The sequence below is a fragment of the Lepidochelys olivacea genome (genome assembly GCF_965140295.1).
Source record: "Lepidochelys olivacea isolate rLepOli2 genome assembly, chromosome: 6".
Lineage (NCBI taxonomy): Eukaryota > Metazoa > Chordata > Testudines > Cheloniidae > Lepidochelys > Lepidochelys olivacea.
In genome coordinates, this window is record NC_140416.1 from 105,020,142 (window position 1) to 105,041,983 (window position 21,842).

Consider the following 21,842-nt stretch of genomic DNA (forward strand, 5'->3'; position numbering starts at 1 on the left):
GGTTTGTTGTGTGTCACTGGCCCGGACGGCGGGTAGCAGGATGGAGCAGGGGGGTCAGTGTAAATCATGGGGATAGTGCCTTGAGCATGTTGTGCGCTTACACCACACAAATCCCAGCCATCCCTGCCCCAGAGACCTCCCAGACTGAATAACGCTGAGAGAAAAGCAGAACATTCTCCTCTCTCTCTGTTGTGTGACAGCAAACCTCACTCACAGCACAATGGGATGTGTTGGTCTTTGCTGATGGGCTCCAAATCTCTCTTGCTCATTCCTTCCTCTCTCTCTCTCTCTCTGTGGATGGACTGTGGCTGCTTGTGCACTGTTAGACCTATGGGCAGAGATGACATTGTTAGAACAAGAATGCTAAACTCCTCTGGGGTAGGGACAGTCCTTTCCTCATTCTGACATCAGTGACAGGAGAGTCAGCAATGGAAAGCTGGTGCCACCCCAATGGTATATCCCAGTACAGCCTGCACAATGGTAGCACCCTCTTAGAATTGCTCCTACCCAGTGTTGCAGTGTTGCATTTCAGCTGATCATTCTGCCCACTCAGCTACTTTGGTTTGTTCACACTCCAGCTTCCCCCAGAACCGAGTCCTTGTTATTCACTCTAGGTTTCCTCAGCTAATTTGTCAAGAGACCTGTCTCTTACCACATCACTTGGGCTCCAGCTCTTCTTAATTGAGGCAAGAAGTTGAATCCGGACCTGGATCTCTTTCTGAATTTCTCCACCAGCTCCATCTCTATGGAAACCTGAACTGATACCCCAGAGCCAACCCCCACACCTCTATCTGGAGTTTTTTTGCTCGCTTGTTGACACTGCTCAAGTGTCCATCGAAGAAAGGTTAGGACAAACAAAAAGAGCTGGGGGCTTTTGTATTACCTTACTAAGTTGCTGGTGGACAGGAAAACACTCTTGAACAATTGTACGGACCTTCACCAGATGCTGACACATAGGGAATGTTCAGATGTCAATGCTAAAGACCTCTGTGTCGAATTGGACAACATCAATGTTCCCTCTCATTTTTTTCATCCATGTGCGGAATGAATTTTGTTATGTGCACGGAGGTGATGTGTGGATATGCCCCACCAGTAGAATAAAAAAACCTAGATACTTAGATATATGTTTTTAAAAAGTTATTATAAGGATAATTACTCCAGCCGGGACAGGTTAGGCATTTTAGAACTCACGACTCAAAGAATTAAATTTAAGCATAAGAAAGAAATAAAAATTATGAAATGCATAGACCAGTCAAAAAACAAATAACACACTTTGAAAGAATAAAATTACAGAGCATATATGTGCATTGCAGGAAGTACCAAGAAGTAACAACAACAATAATGCAAGTATGTGTTGGGAGGGAAGTGTGAAAAACTGTGTGTGTGTGTCTGTGAGAGAGAGAGCCACACAGACCGTGTGTGTGTGTGTGAGAGAGACAGAGAGACAGTGCGTATATGTGTGTGAGACAGAGACTGTGTGTGTGACTGACAGACTGTGTGTGTGACACAGAGAGTGTGTGTAATGGGGAGAGACACACAGAGAGTGTGTGTGTGTGTCAGTGAGACAGTGTGTGTGAGAGAGAAAGAGAGAGAGAGACACACACAGACAGTATGTGTGTGTGTGGGGGGGGGGGTGACCTAGAGACAGTGTGTGTGTGAGAGACACACAGAGACTGTGTGTGTGCTGGCTGCTGGGGAAGTTTCCGAGAGATGCTGTGTGCTGTCTCCTTAAGGCACTCACTGAAAGCTCTCTTGCTCCTGAGCCCTGTCCCCCCTCCACCGCTCTGCAGAGAGGGGGGAGGGGGAGAGACAGCGTGTGTGTGTGTGTGTGTGTGTCTGTGTGTGTCTGTGTGTGTGTGTGAGAGAGAGAGAGTCAGAGACGGAGACAGAGATTGTGTAAACTGGCTGCTGGGAAAGTCTTTGAGAGACCGTGTGCTGTCTCTTTAAGGCGCACACTGTCCAGAAGGCTTGTTCACACCTCAGATTGCAGCAGCTCTCCTGCTCCGAGTCCTGAGCCCTGTCCCCTCTCCCCTGCTCTGTGGAGATGGGGTACAGGAGCAGGGGGAGGGAGACACCCTGACATTAGCACCCTCCCCTGCTCTGCACAGCCAGCAGGATGGTCCCGGGAGCAGCTGCAGGAGCAATGTGGCTGCAAAGCAGCAGGGCGGGGGAGGAGGGGACACCTGAACACATGGTGACAGATATGTGTGGCTCTGCTAATCAAGTGCCGCCCGACTGCGCAGCTTAGAGGGAACACAGGACAATATCCGTCGCATCTTGCAACACAGGAAGCACTCTTCACTCCACATTCTCCAGTTCATTCATGATGCAGAGCTGAAGGACACTCTTCCTAATGTGTGGCTAGCTTTGAGGATTCTGCTCAGGTTGCCGGTCACAGTCATGTGTGGTGAGCACAACTTTTTGAAGCTCAGGCCCATTAAAACATATCTTTGATCAGTGATAGCCAACGAGAGACTGACATTGCTTGCTATTTTATCATTTGAAAATGCCATTGGCCAGTCTTTCGATCTCTCTGACCCTGTGCTTCGGTTCATGAGGGCAAAGGCAAGAAAAGCAAGATTTGAACTAAAGGACTAGGGTTAATATTCTAAGACCATCACCAATTGTAACACTATTTAATGTTGGGCCACCCAATATTGGTGCACAGTTCAATTTCTTGATGTTAGTACATTTCAGTTATTCTTAAAATTAAAAGCTTAGAGGAAACAAATGTTTTTATTTGCTTTTATATGGCATGAATAAATACAGCTTTACAGATCCTAGTGCGCAAATTTATCATCTTATGTGACAGGGATAAATCATGCATGCAAATCATGAATCAAAGTCATAAAATGGGCTACCAATGCAATAAAAAAGACGGTATTCAAAGGTTTAACAAATGGAGGAGGGGAAATCAAAGATGCTCCTTGCCTGGGGCACAATTTGGTCTAGGGCTGACCCTGTGAGAGTGCCGGGGCTGGTCCTGGAGCACTGACTGAAGAGCAGAGGTCATCAGTATTATGATGCCCACTGATCAGCCCAACTGCCCTGAAGAGCTGCTGCCCAGCGAAATTGCTGCATTCTAACTGACTTCACAATCATAGTCCCTGCTCCCAACCAGCTCCAATCCCCACTAAGCTCAGTCTGACACTATTAAAGTTATGATTTCATTACTGTTCTTGTTTCAGAGTAACAGCCGTGTTAGTCTGTATTCGCAAAAAGAAAAGGAGTACTTGTGGCACCTTAGAGACTAACCAATTTATTTGAGCATAAGCTTTCGTGAGCTACAGCTCACTTCATCGGATGCATACCGTGGAAACTGCAGCAGACTTTATATATACACAGAGAATATGAAACAATACCTCCTCCCACCCCACTGTCCTGCTGGTAATAGCTTATCTAAAGTGATCATCAGGTGGGCCATTTGTACATTGTACAATGCAAATGCACTCTCCGCGGGAGAGTGAATTTGTGTGGGGGGGTGGAGGGTGAGAAAACCTGGATTTGTGCTGGAAATGGCCCACCTGATGATCACTTTAGATAAGCTATTACCAGCAGGACAGTGGGGTGGGAGGAGGTATTGTTTCATATTCTCTGTGTATATATAAAGTCTGCTGCAGTTTCCACGGTATGCATCCGATGAAGTGAGCTGTAGCTCACGAAAGCTTATGCTCAAATAAATTGGTTAGTCTCTAAGGTGCCACAAGTACTCCTTTTCTTTTTACTGTTCTTGTTGTAACTCTAAAGGCCATAGCCAAGCAGGACCCCGATGCTGTGCCCTATATTCCATGTTATTTCCAGAGAACTGAGTTTCTTACCCTGGAATCACAGCCCCCTAAATTTCACCCCTCTCAAGCTCTATCCCAATGGCTCAGGAAGAATCAACTCTGTTGCTGGCTGGGCTGTTTATTCAATCATCTGTGAAGTACAGGCTGAAGCTAAAGGGTTTGGCCCCGTCTGCATTGACATCGGCCCACCACCCATTTAGGAGCCCGCAGTGGGAGACACCCAGTAGCAGAAATACTGCCCTGCCCTTGTGAGGCGGTCTCATGTGTCCATGGAAGCATGGGTGTGTCCTTGTGTCCGTATTGGCAAGCACTGGAAGGTTGCATGCCCAACTCTCACCCTGCCATCTGGTCAGCCCCTTGGGTGGATGGACAGGCTCTTAGCAATTCATGACAACCCCTCAGCAGCTGCTGTAGTCCTCATCACCATGCTGAGGGCATCCACCGTCTCCCTCCAGCCAGTGTGCCAGTCTGTGCCCCTGGACCTGACACAGACCTCTGCCATTGGTTCCTTTGGACTTTCAGTATATTTGTAGCAACCCATCTGTAACTCACTCAGATACTTTGTTTTCCTCCTCCTGGCCCAGTCAGGAATAGGGCTCCAACATTTTCCCCTGAGAGGAAAGGGGAGAGATAATGGTCCCATGATTCCTGCTCCATTGGTATTGGTCACAGAGTTTCCTCAATTCACATTTAACTGGTGTCTATTCCTTTCACCTCAGGCTACTAAGGGGACTATGTCACAACAGGGCTGCATCTGTGATCACCCCCTCATGGGCATTCTCCTTGAGTTTTCTTCCTGTTCTTTTTCTCAGCGCTGCTCCAGCGCTCTCTCCTCTCTCTGGTGTCAGAACTGCTGCTGCACTGACTGCACTGACTGCACTGATCCACCTGTGGTGGCTTTTCTCTCTCCAGCTCCTCATGCCACTGTCCTTCACTCTCCTTCTCCTCTCTTAATCCCAAACATACTCTCCTCTCCATAAGGCTGCAGCTCTAAAATTGAGTGTGCCACACAGTCAGGACTCTTGGGTTCTGGCTCCAGCTCTCCCACTGACTTGGTAGCTAGCCTGGGAACCAGGGTTAATCAGTCTGCCTGGCTGGCTGTGCCTTATTTTATAAAAAACTTGATTCTGAATCTTTCCAAACAAATTTTATTGGACCAAATCAGAGCTAAATGCCTTGTTCCCTTTCCAGTCCTCAGGAGGCTAAACTGTTGCAAGCCGCAGGCAGGGAAGAAGAGACCGAGATGCCACCAATGCCCGGAGGCCCATCCAGTGTGTGGCAGGGAATTGATTAGGTGGAGTGTGTCCAGATGATCCCTGCTTCATGCTGCAGAGGAAGTCACTGTGGGATCTGTTGAGCTTTGCTGATGAGGTTTTTAATCTTTGGGCCGATCTACACTACAAATTTACATTCCCACAGCTGCACTGCAGGCCATTTGGTGATCAGGCTCTAAGCTGATGGGAGAGAGATCTCCCGTCGGCTTAATAACTCCATCTCCTGCTGACATAGTGCTGTGTACATGGAGGGTTAAGGTCGGTATAACTATGATGTAGTGTAAATCAAGCTTTTTTCTCTTCCCCATTCACTCCTCCTCTCTTCTTTTCACCTTCCATTTTATCCCCATGCTTCAATGTCCCCTCATCCTTCTTTTGTCTCCCTATTTAGCTAATTCCCTGCCAGCAAAACTCCACTCAAAGAATTAAAGAACAAGCATACCTGTCATGGCGCTTCATGATGTATTCAGACCATCCTCCTGCTTTCATGTTAATCCTACAAGTTTGTTACAGCTCTGGAACAAAACTCTTTACTAACTTCCTTAATGTATGAGTATGCCCTTAAAATGACATTGTTTAGAGGGCAAATTGTCTTAATAATATTTAAGACACATAGTGTCATGTTATCATTAAAAAATGGTTAAAAATCATCCAGTTGGGTCACTGTAGATACATACTCAGGATTTCTATTTTACATTATATCACTGAACAGTTTCCAGAAGCTAAAACAGGCTTTTAGATCAGTCATTTGTAAATGCAAGTTCCATTTTTATATCTGTGTTTATGTTTTGAAGCTTTACATCTTAAGTATCTTGAACTGAAGTGTGTTTTCATTTGTGCTGGAGAAATATCAAATGCATTGTACAAACAGATTACAATATTTAAGACTTTATTTCTTATTACTGAAGTAACTTAATAGGAAAAGAAAACACATTGCCATTGGGAAAAAAAAAACATTTTTCTACTGGAAATACACTTTCAGGTGTCTTAGATCTGATAGGAAATCCATGTTGGTCAATCTATTCTAATATTTTCTTTCCAGTTATCACTTTAAAGCCTTTTATCTTGCCTTTTTTTTAAGCTAGTGCAAAATGAATTTGTTCTCTAATTTGTTAGTTATTCCACATTTTAGAAGAATGTTTGAGGGGAAACCCAACTACTTTAGACTTCATAACTTTTTAATGAGAAATGAGATATACAAATTAAGAGTACATATATTTGCTTGCTTATTAATTTTCCAGAAGGTAATAGAAATGAAAATAAAAAAGTATGTGAGTGTTTGAGGGTGATTGGTGTGATATTGTAAGGACAATGATATTGAGCAAACATTCTGCATGAATTTTATTTACCAATTGAAGTTTTTAGTTCTTTTATTAAGGCTCCAAAACTCATTTCTAAGTTATTATCCGCCAAAAAACCTAGACTTTTCAGGTGTTTAAGTAGCCCCTGGAATCACAGTTAAAGTTGCCCCCCCCAAAAAAAAATCTGAAATGACACCCCTGCAGAGCTGGCATCTGCTTTTCATTCCCTTGCTGGGCCAGGCAAGGGGGTGGGAATTTGAAGCACTCCTTTATGTGAATAGGGATGTCTCTTTTATCCTCCTCAGAGATCCTGATGAAACTTTCATGGAGATACTCTGCAATCCTCTCCCAAAGGCGTCTAGGAATTGCAGCCTTATTTCTTCCTCCGCGACAGGGCACATTCTCATGCCACTCTGCTATGAATTCAGCTGGCACCATCGCAGCAAACAAGTAGTGGGATAGAGGCCTGAGCAACTCTGAGCCCTGAGAGTTAAGGCTCTTGACTACTACTAACTTGTCTAAGGAGACAAGGTGGGTGAGGTAATATCTTTTATTGGACTGACTTCTGTTGGTGAGAAACAAGAAGTTGGTCCAATAAAAGATATTACCTCACCCACCTTGTCTATTTAATATACTGGGGCCCACAGACCTACAGCAACACTGCATACTGACTTCTCTAGTCATTTAGGTCCACTGAAATACTGGGGTACTGTGACCAGTCACAGTCAGACCCACTATGTTTTCTCCATGCTGTGGCTACGAATTACTGAAAGCAGTGTAGTTAAAGCCAGAGGACCAAATTCACACCTAGTGTAATTCTCCTTTAACTGCAGTGCCATAGATTTGGCTCAGAACCTAAGTCCCCCATTACTGTAAGTATCTGAGCACCCCACAGTCTTTGATGTGTTTATCCTCACAACAGCCTGCAAGGTAGGGAAGTGCTATTAGCCTCATTTTACAAAGAGACTCACATTTTAGAAGGTATGTAGGCACCTAACTCCCATTGATTTCAATCCGTTAGATGCCTGAATACCTGGGGCCTCCTGTGTCTAGCAAGCTAATCAGAGGGACCATTCTTCCTCTCAGCTCCGCCGCCCAGAGCAGCCCAAGTCTAACGGGCCAAATTCAGCGGCGGTGACAGTGCAGTGAAATCAGGGCCGGATCTCCCCCTCCCTGTCTCCCAAACGCAGTTTGCGGCGAACTGAAAGGGCCGGTTTAAAACACCGGGGCGACTCCGCAGCAGGAACGAGGAGCCTCCCTGGGCTGGGTGAGAGGCGGGGCTGGCTGCAGACGCGCACAGGCTCCGTGGGGCGGGCTGGGGGAGAGGGCAGCCGAGCGAAGGGGGAGCCGCTCCGAGGCGAGGCGCGGCGGGCGGGAGCGGCCAGCTGCCCCCTAGGGAGCCGAGCCGGGGCTGGCCGCGGCGCGGCGCTCCTGGGACTGGCGGACACGCCCCTCTGGGCTCGCCCCGTGCACCGGCAGGCAGAGCCGGCGGGGCCGCTGGGGAGCTGCCGCGCTCGGGCCGTCCCGCATGCGGGCAGCCAGGGGCAAGGAGGGCGCCAGCCTCGCCCGGCCCGGGGGGGCGGCGCTGCTCGGCCTCTTGGCCGCCAGCGCCCTACTCGCCCTGGCCCTCCAGAGCTGCCCGGGCGCTGGCCCCTGCTGGGGGGCGAACGGGACGCGGGGCTGCCCCCGGCCTGCCAGGCGGCCTCCCCCGGCTCTGCTGGGCGAGCTGAGCCGGCGGCAGCGGGACCTGCGGCGCTTGGCCACCTCTGCCGGGCCCCCGGAGCGGGGGCTGAGCCGCGGCGGCCGCCTGGGTTGCGGGGACCTGAGCCGCGTAACCGGGCTGGGCGTCGTGGGCTCCGGCTTCACCAAGCTGGTGCAGCGAGCGGCGCTGCCGGGGGCCGGAGCCATCGCCCTCAAGTCGGTGCACCGGGCCGGCGGCGACGTGAGCCGCTGCGTGCAGCGCTACGGGCACCCCGCCGGCTGCCGCAGGCTGGCCAGCTACAAGCTGCTCAAGGAGGTGACCCTGCTGCAGCGCCTCGACCACCCCGGCGTCGTCAAGGCAGGTAGAGGGACGGGGGAAGAGGGGGACACGGCGCTTCTGACCCCCCGCTGCTTGAATGCCGCGCGGCTGCCCCACTCGCCCACCTCCGCCGCTCCCAGCGCCCCGCGGCTACTGACCCCCCGGGCCCGGCCGCCTGCGGGAGACCCCGGGCAACTGCTGCGGCAGCGCCCGTTTGGGGGAGACGGTAGCGGGGCGAGTGCCCGACCTCCTTGGCTCACAGCCACTGCACACAGACACAGGCAGCTACGCCCTGCATTAGCCAGGTGTCCTCACGGACTGTCCCCGCTGTGCTACACCGCCCGGTACTTCTGTGCGTCCGGAGATGGGCGAAGGAAGGAGATCCCGGTCTTCCGAGTAAAGCCAAGCTGATGGGGTTGGTTAGAGATGGGAACGGGGTGTGTGGGGGGGTGGTTGTTTACTACAGACCCTCTTGCAAGGATGCGCCCAGAGCCACGTGCTTTGTAGAAAGCGAGTTCTTCAGATTCACATCCTGTAAACTAATCAGGGTCTCTTTCTGGGCTTGATGCCTGCTAATGATGCCATTAGCTGGGGGGAATCACACAAGGCAGTTCACGCTGCTTTCTCGCTCAGCGAAACAGCTGCTGTTGGTCGGGGCAGCAAATAGAACTATGCATCAATGGGATGGTATCCCATTGCATTTGGAGAAGTGGGTTTTTTTTACCCAGGAAAGCTTATGCCCAAATAAATCTGTTAGTCTTTAAGGTGCACGGGACTCCTTGTTGTTTTTGTGGATACAGACTAACACAGCTACCCCCTGATACTTGTGACGGTATCAGTGACTTCGAAACAGAGAGCAATTGAATTGTATTGTCTGTAGTACTACCGTATTTACATGGTGTCTGCCTGCTTTAAACAGAGTATAGGAGACTGAATGCCTTTTACTGTACTTGAATCCATATTCCCCAGAGGCCAAGCTGATCTGTCAATATTTATTCAGCCTTTTCCCTTGACATTTGTACTTGAGTATGCATCAGTATAACAATCTCTCCTTTTCTCTCTACAGTTGCATGGTCAGTGCTATGATAATAGCTTAGATCCTGAAATAAGGGTCACAGCTATGCTGGAGCTGGGATCCCCTCTGGAGATGATTCAGCTTCTGCAGACTCCCTGGGAAGAGAGATTTAAAGTAAGAAAACAGAACAAAGGCAGTTTTATCAGTAGCTTTTAGGTCTCAAACTGAGTAAATGCAAAGAGCCCATGATGAGTGCTGGGGCTCACAGGATTGAGCTATTACCAACAGGAGAGTGAGTTTGTGTGTGTGTGTGTGTTTGGGGGGTGGGGGTGAGAAAACCTGGATTTGTGCTGGAAATGGCCCACCTTGATTATCATACGCATTGTAAAGAGAGTGGTCACTTTGGATGGGCTATTACCAGCAGGAAAGTGAGTTTGTGTTGGGGGGGGGGGCGGAGGGTGAGAGAACCTGGATTTGTGCTGGAAATGGCCCAACTTGATTATCATACACATTGTAAGGAGAGTGATCACTTTAGATAAGCTATTACCAGCAGGAGAGTGGGGTGGGAGGAGGTATTGTTTCATGGTCTCTGTGTATATAGTGTCTTCTGCAGTTTCCACGGTATGCATCCGATGAAGTGAGCTGTAGCTCATGAAAGCTTATGCTCAAATAAATTGGTTAGTCTCTAAGGTGCCACAAGTACTCCTTTTCTTTTTGAGGATTGTTGTGCTGACTTTCTGTATGTTCCTAAAATCTTCTTAAAATAATCTTGTTTTCACTCCTTTTAAAATACAGTAAATAATAGCCCCAGTCAGAGAGCAGGAGCTTCACTATTACTAGATATTCCTTTATTTCCCCCTCCGAAGCAATGTTACAACAGACCTAAAATTACAAAGTCTAAAGAATCCTGCCTAGAGATAGTATTGTGTTTGTCTGACTGGATGTCTGGTTCCTTCTGTTCTGCACGCCTTTGCAGAGAGGTTTATTGATTTGTATAGGGAGGCCCATTATTGCAGTGGCATTATGTTCCAGTGGATGGAGCAAGGGACAGAGACTAGTTCTGTTCCAGGCCCTTCCACTGACTGACCTCCTACATGACCTTGGGCAAGTTACTTCACCCCTCTGCGCTTCTGTCTTTTCTCTTATCCTTTTTCTGTTTCTTATCCTTTTTGTAGCTCAGGGGTGGGCAAACTTTGTGGCCCAAGGGCCACATCTGGGTATGGAAATTGTATGGCAGGCCAGGAATTCTCATGAAATTGGGGATTGGGGTGCAGGAGGGGGTGAGGGCTCCAGCTGGGGGTGCAGACTTTTGGGCAGGGCCAGAAATGAGGAGTTCAGGGTGCAGGAGGGGGATCTGGGCTGGGACAGGGGGTTGGGGTGCAGGTGGGGGAGGTGAAGGCTCTGGGGTGCAGGAGGGTGGGACCGAGGGGTTTGGAGAGTGGGACGGGGATCAGGGCTGGGGCAGGGGGTCAGGGCAGCGGAGGGGGTCAGGACTGCCTGCCAATGGGAGCTGCGGGGGCGCTGCTTGGGGCGGGGGCAGTGTGTGGATCCCCTGTTCTCCTCCATGCGTAGAAGCCGGAGGGGGGACATGCTGCTGCTTCCGGGAGCCGCGTGGAGCTATGGCACACGTGGAGCTGGACAAGCCCCGGACCCCGCTCCCCGGCAGGAGCTCGAGGGCCGGATTTAAACATCTGAAGGGCCGGATATGGCCCCCGGGCCATAGTTTGCCCACCCCTGGTCTAGATTATAAGCTCTTCAGGGGACCATCTCTTACAGTGTATTTGTCCAGTAGGGCTCTGATCTTGTTTGGGGCCTCTTGGTACTATTATCATACAAATAATAATAAATTGATGTCTCAGTCCGGTAGGTGAGAGGCCAAGTGAGGCTCTTTAGCTCTCCGTTAGCATAAATTACGTATGACATGGAAGTTATTTTTATTATTTGTATTATGGTAATGCCCTCAGAGGTCTTGGTCAGGGCCTCACTGTAATGGCTGCTGCTTATTTGCTTTACTGGAGAGAGGATGATGTTGAAGTTAAAGGAAGAACTACACTGCAATCAGTGAGAAATTCTTTGGTTAAAAAACCCTCAAACCATAAAACCCCCAAAAGCATGTGATCCACAAGGCTGAATGTGGCTACCACAGTCATAGCCACCAACAGACTAAGACATCCAAAACTCAGCATAGGGGCTTCATGGCAGGCTCCAGCAGAAGGAAAGGGCTCCCACACCCCTGCCCCAGCCCGGATCCCCCTCCAGCACCCCAAACCCCTCATTCCCGGCCCCACCCCAGAGCCTGCACCCCCAGCCAGAGCCCTCACCCCCTCCTGCACCCCTGCCCCAGCATGGATCCCCCTCCTGCACCCCGAACCCCTCATTCCTGGCTCCACCCCAGAGCCCATACCCCCAGCCGACGCCCTCACCTGCTCCCGCACCCCAATCCCCTGCCCCAGCTCACTGAAAATGAGCAAGTGAGTGAGGGTGGGGGAGAGTGAGCGACAGAGGGAGGGGGGATGGAGTGAGTGGGGGGCGGAGCCTTGGAAAAGGGGTGGGGCAGGGGCCTTGGAGCAGGAGTGGGGTAGGGGGCGGGGCAAGGGTGTTCAGTTTTGTGCAATTAAAAAGTTGGCAACCCTACCTGCACCCCGTCCAAACCTGAATGACTACACTGTAATTAAACAGCCCCTAAGCCCAAGTCAGCGGGCATGGGCCAGCTGTGGGTTTTTAATTGCAGTGTAGATATACCGTTAATGAACAAAACATTTAGTACAATAGTTTTACATAGGGAGTGCTGTTCCAGAACAGATAATTGGACCATCTGTGCTTATATCCTGACTATGGCAGTGGTCTATACTGATGGTCCCTGCCTGCTTTTATCCCATGATGCACCACACTAGGCACTGATCCTGTAAGCTGTCCTGAGTGAACCAACCCCTGAACTCATGTCGACTGAAGTACATGGGCTTCCATGTGGGTGCAGGAGTCCAAGTGCATGGAACAGTTGCAGGATCAGGGGCTAATTGTGTAATGCTGTACCAGGGTGGAAAACACCTTCCTGATCCCAGCTGGCAATCTACATATGGCCTGAAGCATGAAAGCTGATATTTTATCCCTTGTAGCTTTTTATCCTAGTGATGTAACTGTAAAGGTTTCTTTTTGTGCGTATGCATATTTAACAAACATTGCTAAACTGTTTATGACAGTAAAATCCTCTGGCAATATTGACAATACAGCTTGTAACGTACACATAATTTCCTCTTAATTACTGTACATTTCTTGTCTTTAATTTCATTGAATGCCTTTCCCCTTCTTCCAGTTTAATAGCTTTTTTTGGACTATGTTTCCCATGCGTATTCATCTCCTCTTTCTCAGATTTGCCTGAGTCTAGTGAAACTGCTGTTTTACCTGGCACATTCCCCTCTGGGTTCAATAGTCCTCTTGGATTTCCAGCCAAGGCAGTTTGTTATGGTGGATGGAAACTTAAAAGTGACAGACATGGACGATGCCAGCACTGAGGAACTGTCATGCAAGGAAGATAATGACTGCACACTAGACTTCCCTGCAAAAAGCTTCATTCTCAAATGTACTGCAGCTGGGAAATGTGATGGACTAAATGAAAAGAAGAATCTTTTTAATGCATACCGGTATGTGCAATTATATAGAAAAATTTGGCAGATTTGATCATAATTTGCACAATACCATATAGTGAGCAGTATCCTGTACTTATTCTATGTAGTATACAGAGAGAGAGAGAGATTTATTAAGAATCTCTTTGTAGCAAATATTATTTTCCTTGTTAGCTAAGAATTGAAAACAGCGTAGTCATTGGCTAGTAAGAATGCAGACACCCCTCCTGCGCTGCCTCCCTCTATGATCACCAATAAACCTGCCCAAAAAACTTTCCACAGTGAACTTATTGTTTCCCAGAGGTCCCACGACAGCCTTGGAGATGGCAATCCTCTAACTATCCACAGCAGAGGCACTGCAAGCTTCCCCACCAATGTGCCTCAGCTTGGTGGTACTGCAGGTGGAGTTTCCTCTGTATGAGAACAGTATAGTTTAGTCTCTTTGTCCCTTTTAACTCATGGCCCCTCGCTTGAGATGGGCAACAAAGGAGCGAAGAAGAAATAGAGATGGACATCTATTGGGAATTGAACTGAGACTGTCAAGTCACTTCACCTAGGCCACCAATCCGTCATCAAAAGACGGCGACTTCCTCTCTCCATTGATCTGGGCTAGATTTGAACAGCTGACCTGGAGGTGAAAGTCTTGATCACCCATTATTATAATGTTCAGGGGTTTAAGAGGGAGACACTGTTATTGAGGGATCCTAATTTCACCCTAAAAGAAAATCATAGTCTTGCAATAATTACCCATCCCTTTTAGAGCAGCAGCTTTGTGGAGGGACTGGATGGTTCAAGGAATTAATAATGAGCTACCCTATCTTTCAGTTAATAATGGGCTGCCAAGCCTTGGTAGCACAAGGCCTTACAAGGTTGCCCTAGGTGAGAGAGCATACATGTCCTTTGTAGACTGGAAAGTCACTGGTTAAAGGTGAGCAAGGCAATATAAATAGAAGCCTTGCAGGGGAATTTAGTGAAAGCTTCATTGCTTGAATCCTTTAAATCAGACTGAATAAAGCACTTGGCAGCACTATATGCCACAGGGACCAAGCTTTAAGAGGGACTGGCAACATGATCTATGAGAAGCCAGTTATGGTGCTCCAGCACCACAGTATTGGGCATTGTGTAACAACCTGAATAGAACAGAATCGTCCTCCTGAGATGGACAGTGACAATTTAGAGAGGAGTAACTGTTGACATATTGAGACCTCTCACTTCTAACAAGCCTGTGGGATTTCTTTGCAGGTATTTTTTCACATATCTTTTGCCACACACTGCACCTTCTGCTTTGCGGCCCCTTCTGGGTGATATTCTGAATGGAACAGGTACAAGCTAATATTTAGACTCCATTGTCTTTTATGAGAAAACATTCTAAATGATATTTTATCAGGTTAATTACTTCTGTCATATTTTTCTTTTTAATGTAGGTGATTTACGATATGGAATAAATGAAACCCTAGGAGCTTTTGAAAAAGTTTTACATTTGTACAAGTCTGGGCTATATCTACAGAACAGGCTTCCTCTTTTAAAAGGTACATGGCTTCAGAGTCTTTAGATAATAGTTCAATGACTGCAGTGCAATCGGACTGTAAGAATCTTGTGGTTCCCAAATATGGCCAAATTCTGATCTCAGTTACGCTCATGCAGCCCCAGTGGACACAGTGGATGTACGTGAGGGCAGAATTTGGCACACTTAGGCCTAGTCTGCACTAGAAAAGGTTTACCAGTAAAACTATACAGGTATAGCTATACAATCAAGCCCTCCTAAAGTAGATGCTGCCACACCAGAAAAAAAGGTGAAATAAGCCATACCAGCTAAAGCATTTTTATGCCGGTATAACTGCATCTGCACTGGTGTTTTTTAAAATAGAAGTATCACCGAAACAATAAAGAATCACCCAAAATCACTCCCTAGTTGATATTGCTATACCAGCAAACGTTTCTAGTGTGGAGCTGGCCTTAGTATCTTTGTTTCTTTCTCTTTGGTGCAATCTTTGCTGTTTTTTCATGAGAGTTGCATGTGATTGCTTGTACTACATTGTACATACCTTGCAGAACAATCTGGCTTGTCTGTGTGCACATGCGTGTGTGCTGCTTTAAGTACTCTACTCACAGTCCTTTCAACATGTGCATCAGTTTGTGTTTCAAGTGAATATATGTCCTGTTAATATCTTAAGTGGCCCTCCAGCTTTTTACTTCTGTGGACCAGTTGGTAGGAAAGATCCTCAGATGGCTTCCACTCTCTTTACCCACGGAGCCCTGTGATACTTTTATTTTTCTCCAGTTTCATTGTGCAACCTATCTGCTGCTTTGAGTCATTGGTGGACCATGGATAATAGTTTGGGGCTTTGTTCATCTGTACAAAAGAAGGGAACCCTTTCCATGGTGGAGAAAAGTGGCTAATCATTCTTCCTTATGAAAAAGTTCATTCCTTGCTGCTTTGCGCACAAAAGGTGTTGTGGCCCTAGATTTCCTAAGTGTTCCCATGCAAACTTGGGATGGGCATGAATTGCAATACCCGTGGAGTGCCAGATTTACATCGACTCTGGAAATGGCATGCTTGCAAGCAGAGCATGTGCAAAAATGTAGGTGCACTCTTACACAGATGGGCCTGCATTTCTAACAGTCGTATTTTCTAACAATGTCTCTCCCTCAGTTTATCCATCAGTGTTCATTAGCAGTGTGCTAAAATTAGCGCCTCTGTCCTATTTTGCACCTCCACAAAGGGGCAGAAAGCTTAGCAGTGAGTGAGCGGTAGCCTTAAACATTGCCCGCTCTGTCATATCTTTCTGGGAGGCACTAGACAAATCTAGTGGTTAAAGCAGTGGGGGTTAAGTTAAAATGTATGTGTTCTGTGCTTGGCTCCTCCACTGGCTCAGTCTGAGCAGGCTACTGTAACTTCTCTATTTGAGCATAAGCTTTCGTGAGCTACCGCTCACTTCAGAGTTGCATCCGATGAAGTGAGCTGTAGCTCACGAAAGCTTATGCTCAAATAAATTGGTTAGTCTCTAAGGTGCCACAAGTACTCCTCTTCTTTTTGCGAATACAGACTAACACGGCTGCTACTCTGAAATCTGTAACTTCTCTCTGTCTTATTTGAATGAAGGATGTCACGCAAGGGCAAAGTATTAACTTTATGATGTAACCGTAACATACTGCAGGGTATCTTCCTTTTGGATTATATTAAAAGTTTCCTAAAGGCTGCTTCCCTATCTACTAGTTTTTATTCTGTTTCTCAGACTACATCACCCTAAAGGGATTCCGAACCATGGAAATGCAGGACTATAAATGCTGGCCCTCCTACAGCCATCTGGGATGTTTGCTCTCCATTCATAATGCAGAGGAAGCTGCAGCAATCTGTAACTCTCAACCACAGTGCCAAAGTTTTATTGTCACTCAACAGAGAACGTGGACAGGTGAGATGACTTTATTTTATCGAAAATCCCAATAAAGATCTTTCAGTACAGATGGCCAGAGCTAGTTGTAAGTTGCTGGGACGTATGACAGAAAGCATGCACGAAGGAAGTCAAAAAGGTTCCCTTTAGATCCTGTGTTTAAAAAAGCATGATATTACACTTAGGAACTGGTATCATGTCCCACTGCATAAAGCTGCTGTTCTGTTTGATTTAATAGAAGCCATACCATGCTGGGTTCTGATCTGGTTAGATTTCACAAGCCGTATAGGGTCTGGCCTGATCAGTACTGAGATAAGAGGTTGCTCTGCCATGAAAAATTCAGAGTGCTTAGGAAGTGGTGTGGGTGATTCAGGAGGTGGCTCTGTTCTCCGGGTCAGTACTGTGCCAGTGCTCCGGCATGGTGCTAGGTGGCACAGTTATCTTGGAAGAACCATCTCAAAGTATTGTCTAGGAGAGGCAGTGTGGCCTAGTGACTAGAGCACTGGACTGGGACTCAGAAGATTTGGGGTCTATTCCCAGTTCTGCTGCTAACCTACTGAGCAAGTCACTTCCCGGTCTGTGCCTCAGTTTCCCCATCTGTATAATGGGGATAATGATACTGCCCCTCTTTGAGATTTATGGAGGAAAAACACCATATAGAAACTTAATATAAGATAGGAAGCTACCTTTTGTGGTCATTAAAGATACCATATATCTTGCAAGAATAATGGGAGATTTTAGTGTCTGTGTCCATGTTTGGTTAATTACATTCTTCCTCAGTGAATTCCATCAGCATCTTCAACAGGATGTGATAATTTTCTTCACTTCCTCTGCTACAGTTTTGCATGGTGTTGGTATGCACTTTTAAATAGTTGCTATGATCCACCCCAGAGATAGCTGCACTTCAGTAGTAGGTGAGGCAATTGCTGTGGTATGTACTGTTTATAAAAAGCTTTTGGGTCCTTTGAGGTGAAAGAAGAGATATAAAAGTAGGCGGTTACTATCATTATACTCAAAAGAACCATAGTTTACAATAGTTTTGCTCCTTTTTATATCAAAATAAAGCCCCAGACCAATGAGTTTCACAAACATCCCTGTAATTAGCTCTGATTACAGCCTTTCATTGAAGCCAGCTTGTATGGTTTTAGAATTACACTGTAAATCCCCTCATTTAGCTGACACTTCAGCAAGTCTAAGCTATTACTTATAATGTGAATACTGAATAAGGTATATGAACATTAAACAGGCATTGTTACCATGGTGGTTATGATCATGTATCTTGTCTGCTGACATGATACATGGCTGCTCTTTGGTGTTTTGTATTAAAAAAATATTTAAATCGTACTCTATACGTTTGTACGAAAATTGTACACGGATAACTTTATTGTATAAGAGAGTATTCATGTGCTGACAAAACAATACGTCTGGCCTCTGGGCCAGTTTCACAGTAGCAATGGTTTATGCATGGGTATTGTATTCTGCATCTCTTCTAGGTTTTATAATGTAACAGATGTTCATCACATGCTTCGTGTGCTATTAGAAGGTGCTCAGCTACTATGGTGATGAGCACGGTATAAACACCTATACAGAATGGAATAGAACATCCTCCCTGTGTCGCTGCATTCTGTTTCTGCAACAGGCTGACCTGTATCAAGTCCATTTCTGTCGTCTCTTTTTATTCTCCTAAGCTTTTTCTTCCTCATATTTTGTAATAAGTCTTTGTTTCTGAGTTGCCAAAAAGGACAATTCTGTTACTTGTGGCCTGATTTTTCGGACATGCTGAGGGCCCAGATCTTGCATTCACATTAACTGGAGCTGCTGGTGTTTGGCAGTAACTTGTTAATGTAACTCTGTAATACAGATTGAGACATAAAGCCTATGGAGCCTGATCCTGTATTTCTTGTGTACTCCTACTGAAATTGGTGAGGATCGTGGATGCACAGGGAATGTAGGAAGGATGCCTCAAATGCACATAGCTGGTGTAAAAGGAACCCGCTTAGAGAGAATTTTATATATAAATCTTTCTTGGAATCTAAAGAACCAAGATGACCCATCTCCTCTGTTTAAACTTGCATTTTTATTTTCTTACCAGGACGCCCACTCGCCTCATTTCGAAGTTGCCTGACTGACTTAATACCAGACGACAATGCGGTACTCTATATTAAACGATCTGCTCCCTCGAGGGAAAGACTTTAAAAAACAGTGAGAGCTCACATTCAGCAATTTGGGGAGGAGTCATTGGGGAGAACATCATCTACCAAAAGGAATGGTACTTTTTATTTTGCTTTAGGATGTGATCTCCATACTATCCTGGACTGAGTAAAATGGTGCTGTCTTTTTGATCAAAGCAGAGATTATTCGTAGCCAAATGCTCTGCTCTACACAACCCCACCTGGTTCTTAACCTGTTCCCAGACTCTGCTATTCCCTGTAAACATTTGCAGTTTTGGTTCAAATGTTGTTGCAATTTTCAGAACCTCATCTTGCTGCTTTCAGAACTTGTCAGCAAAGGAATAGAAATGGCCGTGAGGGACTTGGCTGTAGTAGTCCTAGTTAGTTCATCTGTCTTTGAAAATCTATGAATAATGCACCTCTGAAGAACACATAACTCCCCAATGATGGGGCTGCCAAAAGGGATTTAGTAACATCATAAATGTAAAGAATCCATACATTAGTGATGAGGCCCAAAGTGCACTGTTTGGATCCTGAGCCATGATTTTGGATCTGCCCAGGGGGGTGGGAGGCAGGAGGTCAAGGTATGCAGTTCAGAATGCAGGGTTTGGGTTCAACCCACTGGGGGAAGGAGGTATCCAGTTCAGATCCAGAGTTTTGGTTCAGCCCGTAACAGGGCAGGGGAGTAGGTGTGCAGTTCAAATCCAGATCCAAAGTTTGGGATGTTTGGATGCAGAGTTTGGGTTTGATGTGTGCATTTGAAAACACCAGTTCCCTTGTATCAACCTTGAAGGTTATCCAGTGTTACTTTCAATGAAAGAAATTCTGCTGAGCAAAATGTTCAAAATATTTGTCTGAAGTTCTATTCTGTATCCTAAAGAACTGCTATTCTCCTCTTGACAATGAGGTGAAGGGGGAGGGTGGTTTTATTGCTTTGATAATATATTGCATGGGCTCTCTGCGCACAGTTCCTCTGAAAAGGCTTCAGGATTTCTATGCATTTTAAACTGCAATAAATGGAGACGTACCTAACATTGTGTCTGGACAGGAATGACTGGGAGTACTGCACTACCTGTTCTTTTTTCCGGACCATTTTTGTGGTCCAATTCAGGAAAGCCAAGTCACAATAGGCCTTACCCCCCACCTGCAAAGGAACTTCCCTCAACTCAGAGCCTCAAGCACCGTGCATAGAGTGGGACCACGCAGGCTGTGTGCACTATGGAGTAGGCCTTCACGGTGGTTCTCTGCACTGCTGTGAAGAAGGTGAGTATGTTTTGGACATGACCAGGGATTTCATGCCATCTAATGGTGAGTGTACAGGGAGCAATAAGACCATATTGGCTACTCAACCGCCATACTCTCATTACCCTGCAGTGGCCAGCTGTAGGCCACAAGGGGTATGGTTACACTGCAGTAAAACATCCAGGGTCGGCTGACGTCCGCTGATGCAGGCTGCGGTGCTATAAAATTGCAGTATAAGTTTCTCCAGCCCAAGCCCAAATGTCTCCAGTGCAAGGTTATAGCTCCATGAGACAGAGTCAGCTTACACAGGCCAGCTGCTGGTGTTTTATTGCAGTGTAGACGTACCTGATTGGGGTCTGGATACTCCAGAGTGAGATTCCTGAGCATTTGCCTCAGGCTGTGCTCCTTGTCACATGCTATTCTGTGTTTCCTAATGTAGCTGCTCACCTGTTAGCTCATTAGTGCTCCATTAAGGCACAGCAGAGCCATTACACTTCTGCTTTCTCATGCAATCCATTCTAGTTGCATTATGCTCCAAAATGACACAATTAATGAAAATGCCTATCTAGCACAACAACAAGCCTTTTTTTATCATGATGACCCTCCTGCTATGGGCTTTGTGAAGACAATGCTTTTTAAATGGACAGTCAAAGACTTTCCTTCCACTTCTACAGGACCAGTGTATTGGAGAGAGAGGCCCTGGCAGGGGGTCCTCTATTGTTCTACTTTGACTCTATTGGGTGAGGGCTGCAGGGCATCTGCCATGTGATGCTCTACATTAGAAAGAGTTACTGAGATTGTATCCATCTCTCTGAACCCTAAGAGAGACAAATCAGAACACCCTCATGGCAACAGCCAAGGGCTGGTGTGTAGTCTCATTGCTGGATCTAGAAAGAGAGGGGATAAAGACTGAAAACTGCAAGAACGAAGTGACCCTGGTGCGTATTAAAAAGATCTTTCTACACACTCCTGATGAAAAGTCAAGGCCCGAGTTTTTTTTTTTTTAAAAAAAAAGTATTTGAAACACCCAGCACTCCCAGAGGTCTCCCCTTTGGGCTAATAATTTTTCAGAATGTCTTCATTGTATTATCTGTTTCCCATGTGGTAGTCAGGCCTGGCCCTTGTGCAGATGGTGCGGGGGAGGACATTGTTTATTGTAAATATGCAAATCCCAGAGTCAGAGCTACAGCAACTAAAGCTTTGTCTGCACTGCACTTTCGTTGGTAAAACTTTTGTCGGTCGGGGGTGTTTTTTTGCACACCCTTGAACGACAAAAGTTTTACCAACGAAAAGCAGCGGTGTGGACTGTGTTTTGTCGGCGGGAGCCGCTCTCCTGCCAACAAAGAGCAGCTACACTGCACACCTTGTAGCGGCATGGATGTAGTGGCCCACCTGTGTTGCTAAAAGGCGCGTAGTGTAGACATATTCTAAGAAATCTAGAAGCTTTTGGGGAGGTGAGGCTCATGTCCTGTATTTTCCAAAGGGCTGTGCACTCACAAAGGGCTAACAAATAATAAATATATTTTTTAAAATGGGGTATGAAGGGTTTAAAGGATCCCCTTGAGTTGATTTGCACTTGGCAAACGAGAAGCCACATATGGAAAACATAGCCTACACATTTCAAATTAATGGATACATTTTCAGACCCCTAACTTCTAAAGTGCACATGCAGGTGCCTAACTCTAAGCGTGCAAGCAGTACCATGCTGAACTGGGACCAGCTGTGTACCTTTATGTGCACTAGTTCATGCACACTTCCAACAGGGTAACACCTCTGCATGTGTTAAACATGGCACCGACAAAACCGAATGCTCCTAATCAATGTGGTAGGTGCAAATTCTAACACTTATGAATATTCAGGTGTCATGCTATTAGAAGTACACACCCAGGTGTTTGCACCTACAAATTGAGTGCAGGTATGTATGTGCCCAGTTGCATTGAAGCGCAAGTGGAGACCTAGTACACACTTTGAAAATGTGCCACTCCTAGTCTATGGGCACAATTCTCCCTGTATCCA

The 21,842-nt window shown here is 46.6% G+C and overlaps 1 protein-coding gene across 1 annotated transcript; it reads left to right on the plus strand.

Moving 5' to 3' along the window:
* Nucleotides 1–7,722: 7,722 nt before the first annotated feature.
* On the plus strand, nt 7,723–19,606 carry LOC311521938 (extracellular tyrosine-protein kinase PKDCC-like). The gene is made up of 7 exons (XM_084630678.1): nt 7,723–8,422; nt 9,450–9,572; nt 12,768–13,039; nt 14,264–14,343; nt 14,446–14,550; nt 16,258–16,434; nt 18,506–19,606. Exons 1-7 carry the CDS (start codon nt 7,892–7,894, stop codon nt 18,607–18,609), a joined length of 1,392 nt encoding a protein of 463 aa, XP_084486804.1. The 5' UTR covers nt 7,723–7,891; the 3' UTR covers nt 18,610–19,606.
* The last annotated feature ends 2,236 nt before the right edge of the window (nt 19,607–21,842 follow it).

What these genes read in the sequence shown, in the direction of transcription:
- LOC311521938 (XM_084630678.1), top strand. Translation starts at nt 7,892, where the DNA reads ATGCGGGCAGCCAGGGGCAAGGAGGGCGCCAGCCTCGCCCGGCCCGGG. An exon ending in ACCACCCCGGCGTCGTCAAG is followed by an intron (nt 8,423 to 9,449) that starts GCAGGTAGAGGG and finishes TTCTCTCTACAG; the next exon opens with TTGCATGGTCAGTGCTATGA. An exon ending in CAGGCTTCCTCTTTTAAAAG is followed by an intron (nt 14,551 to 16,257) that starts GTACATGGCTTC and finishes TCTGTTTCTCAG; the next exon opens with ACTACATCACCCTAAAGGGA.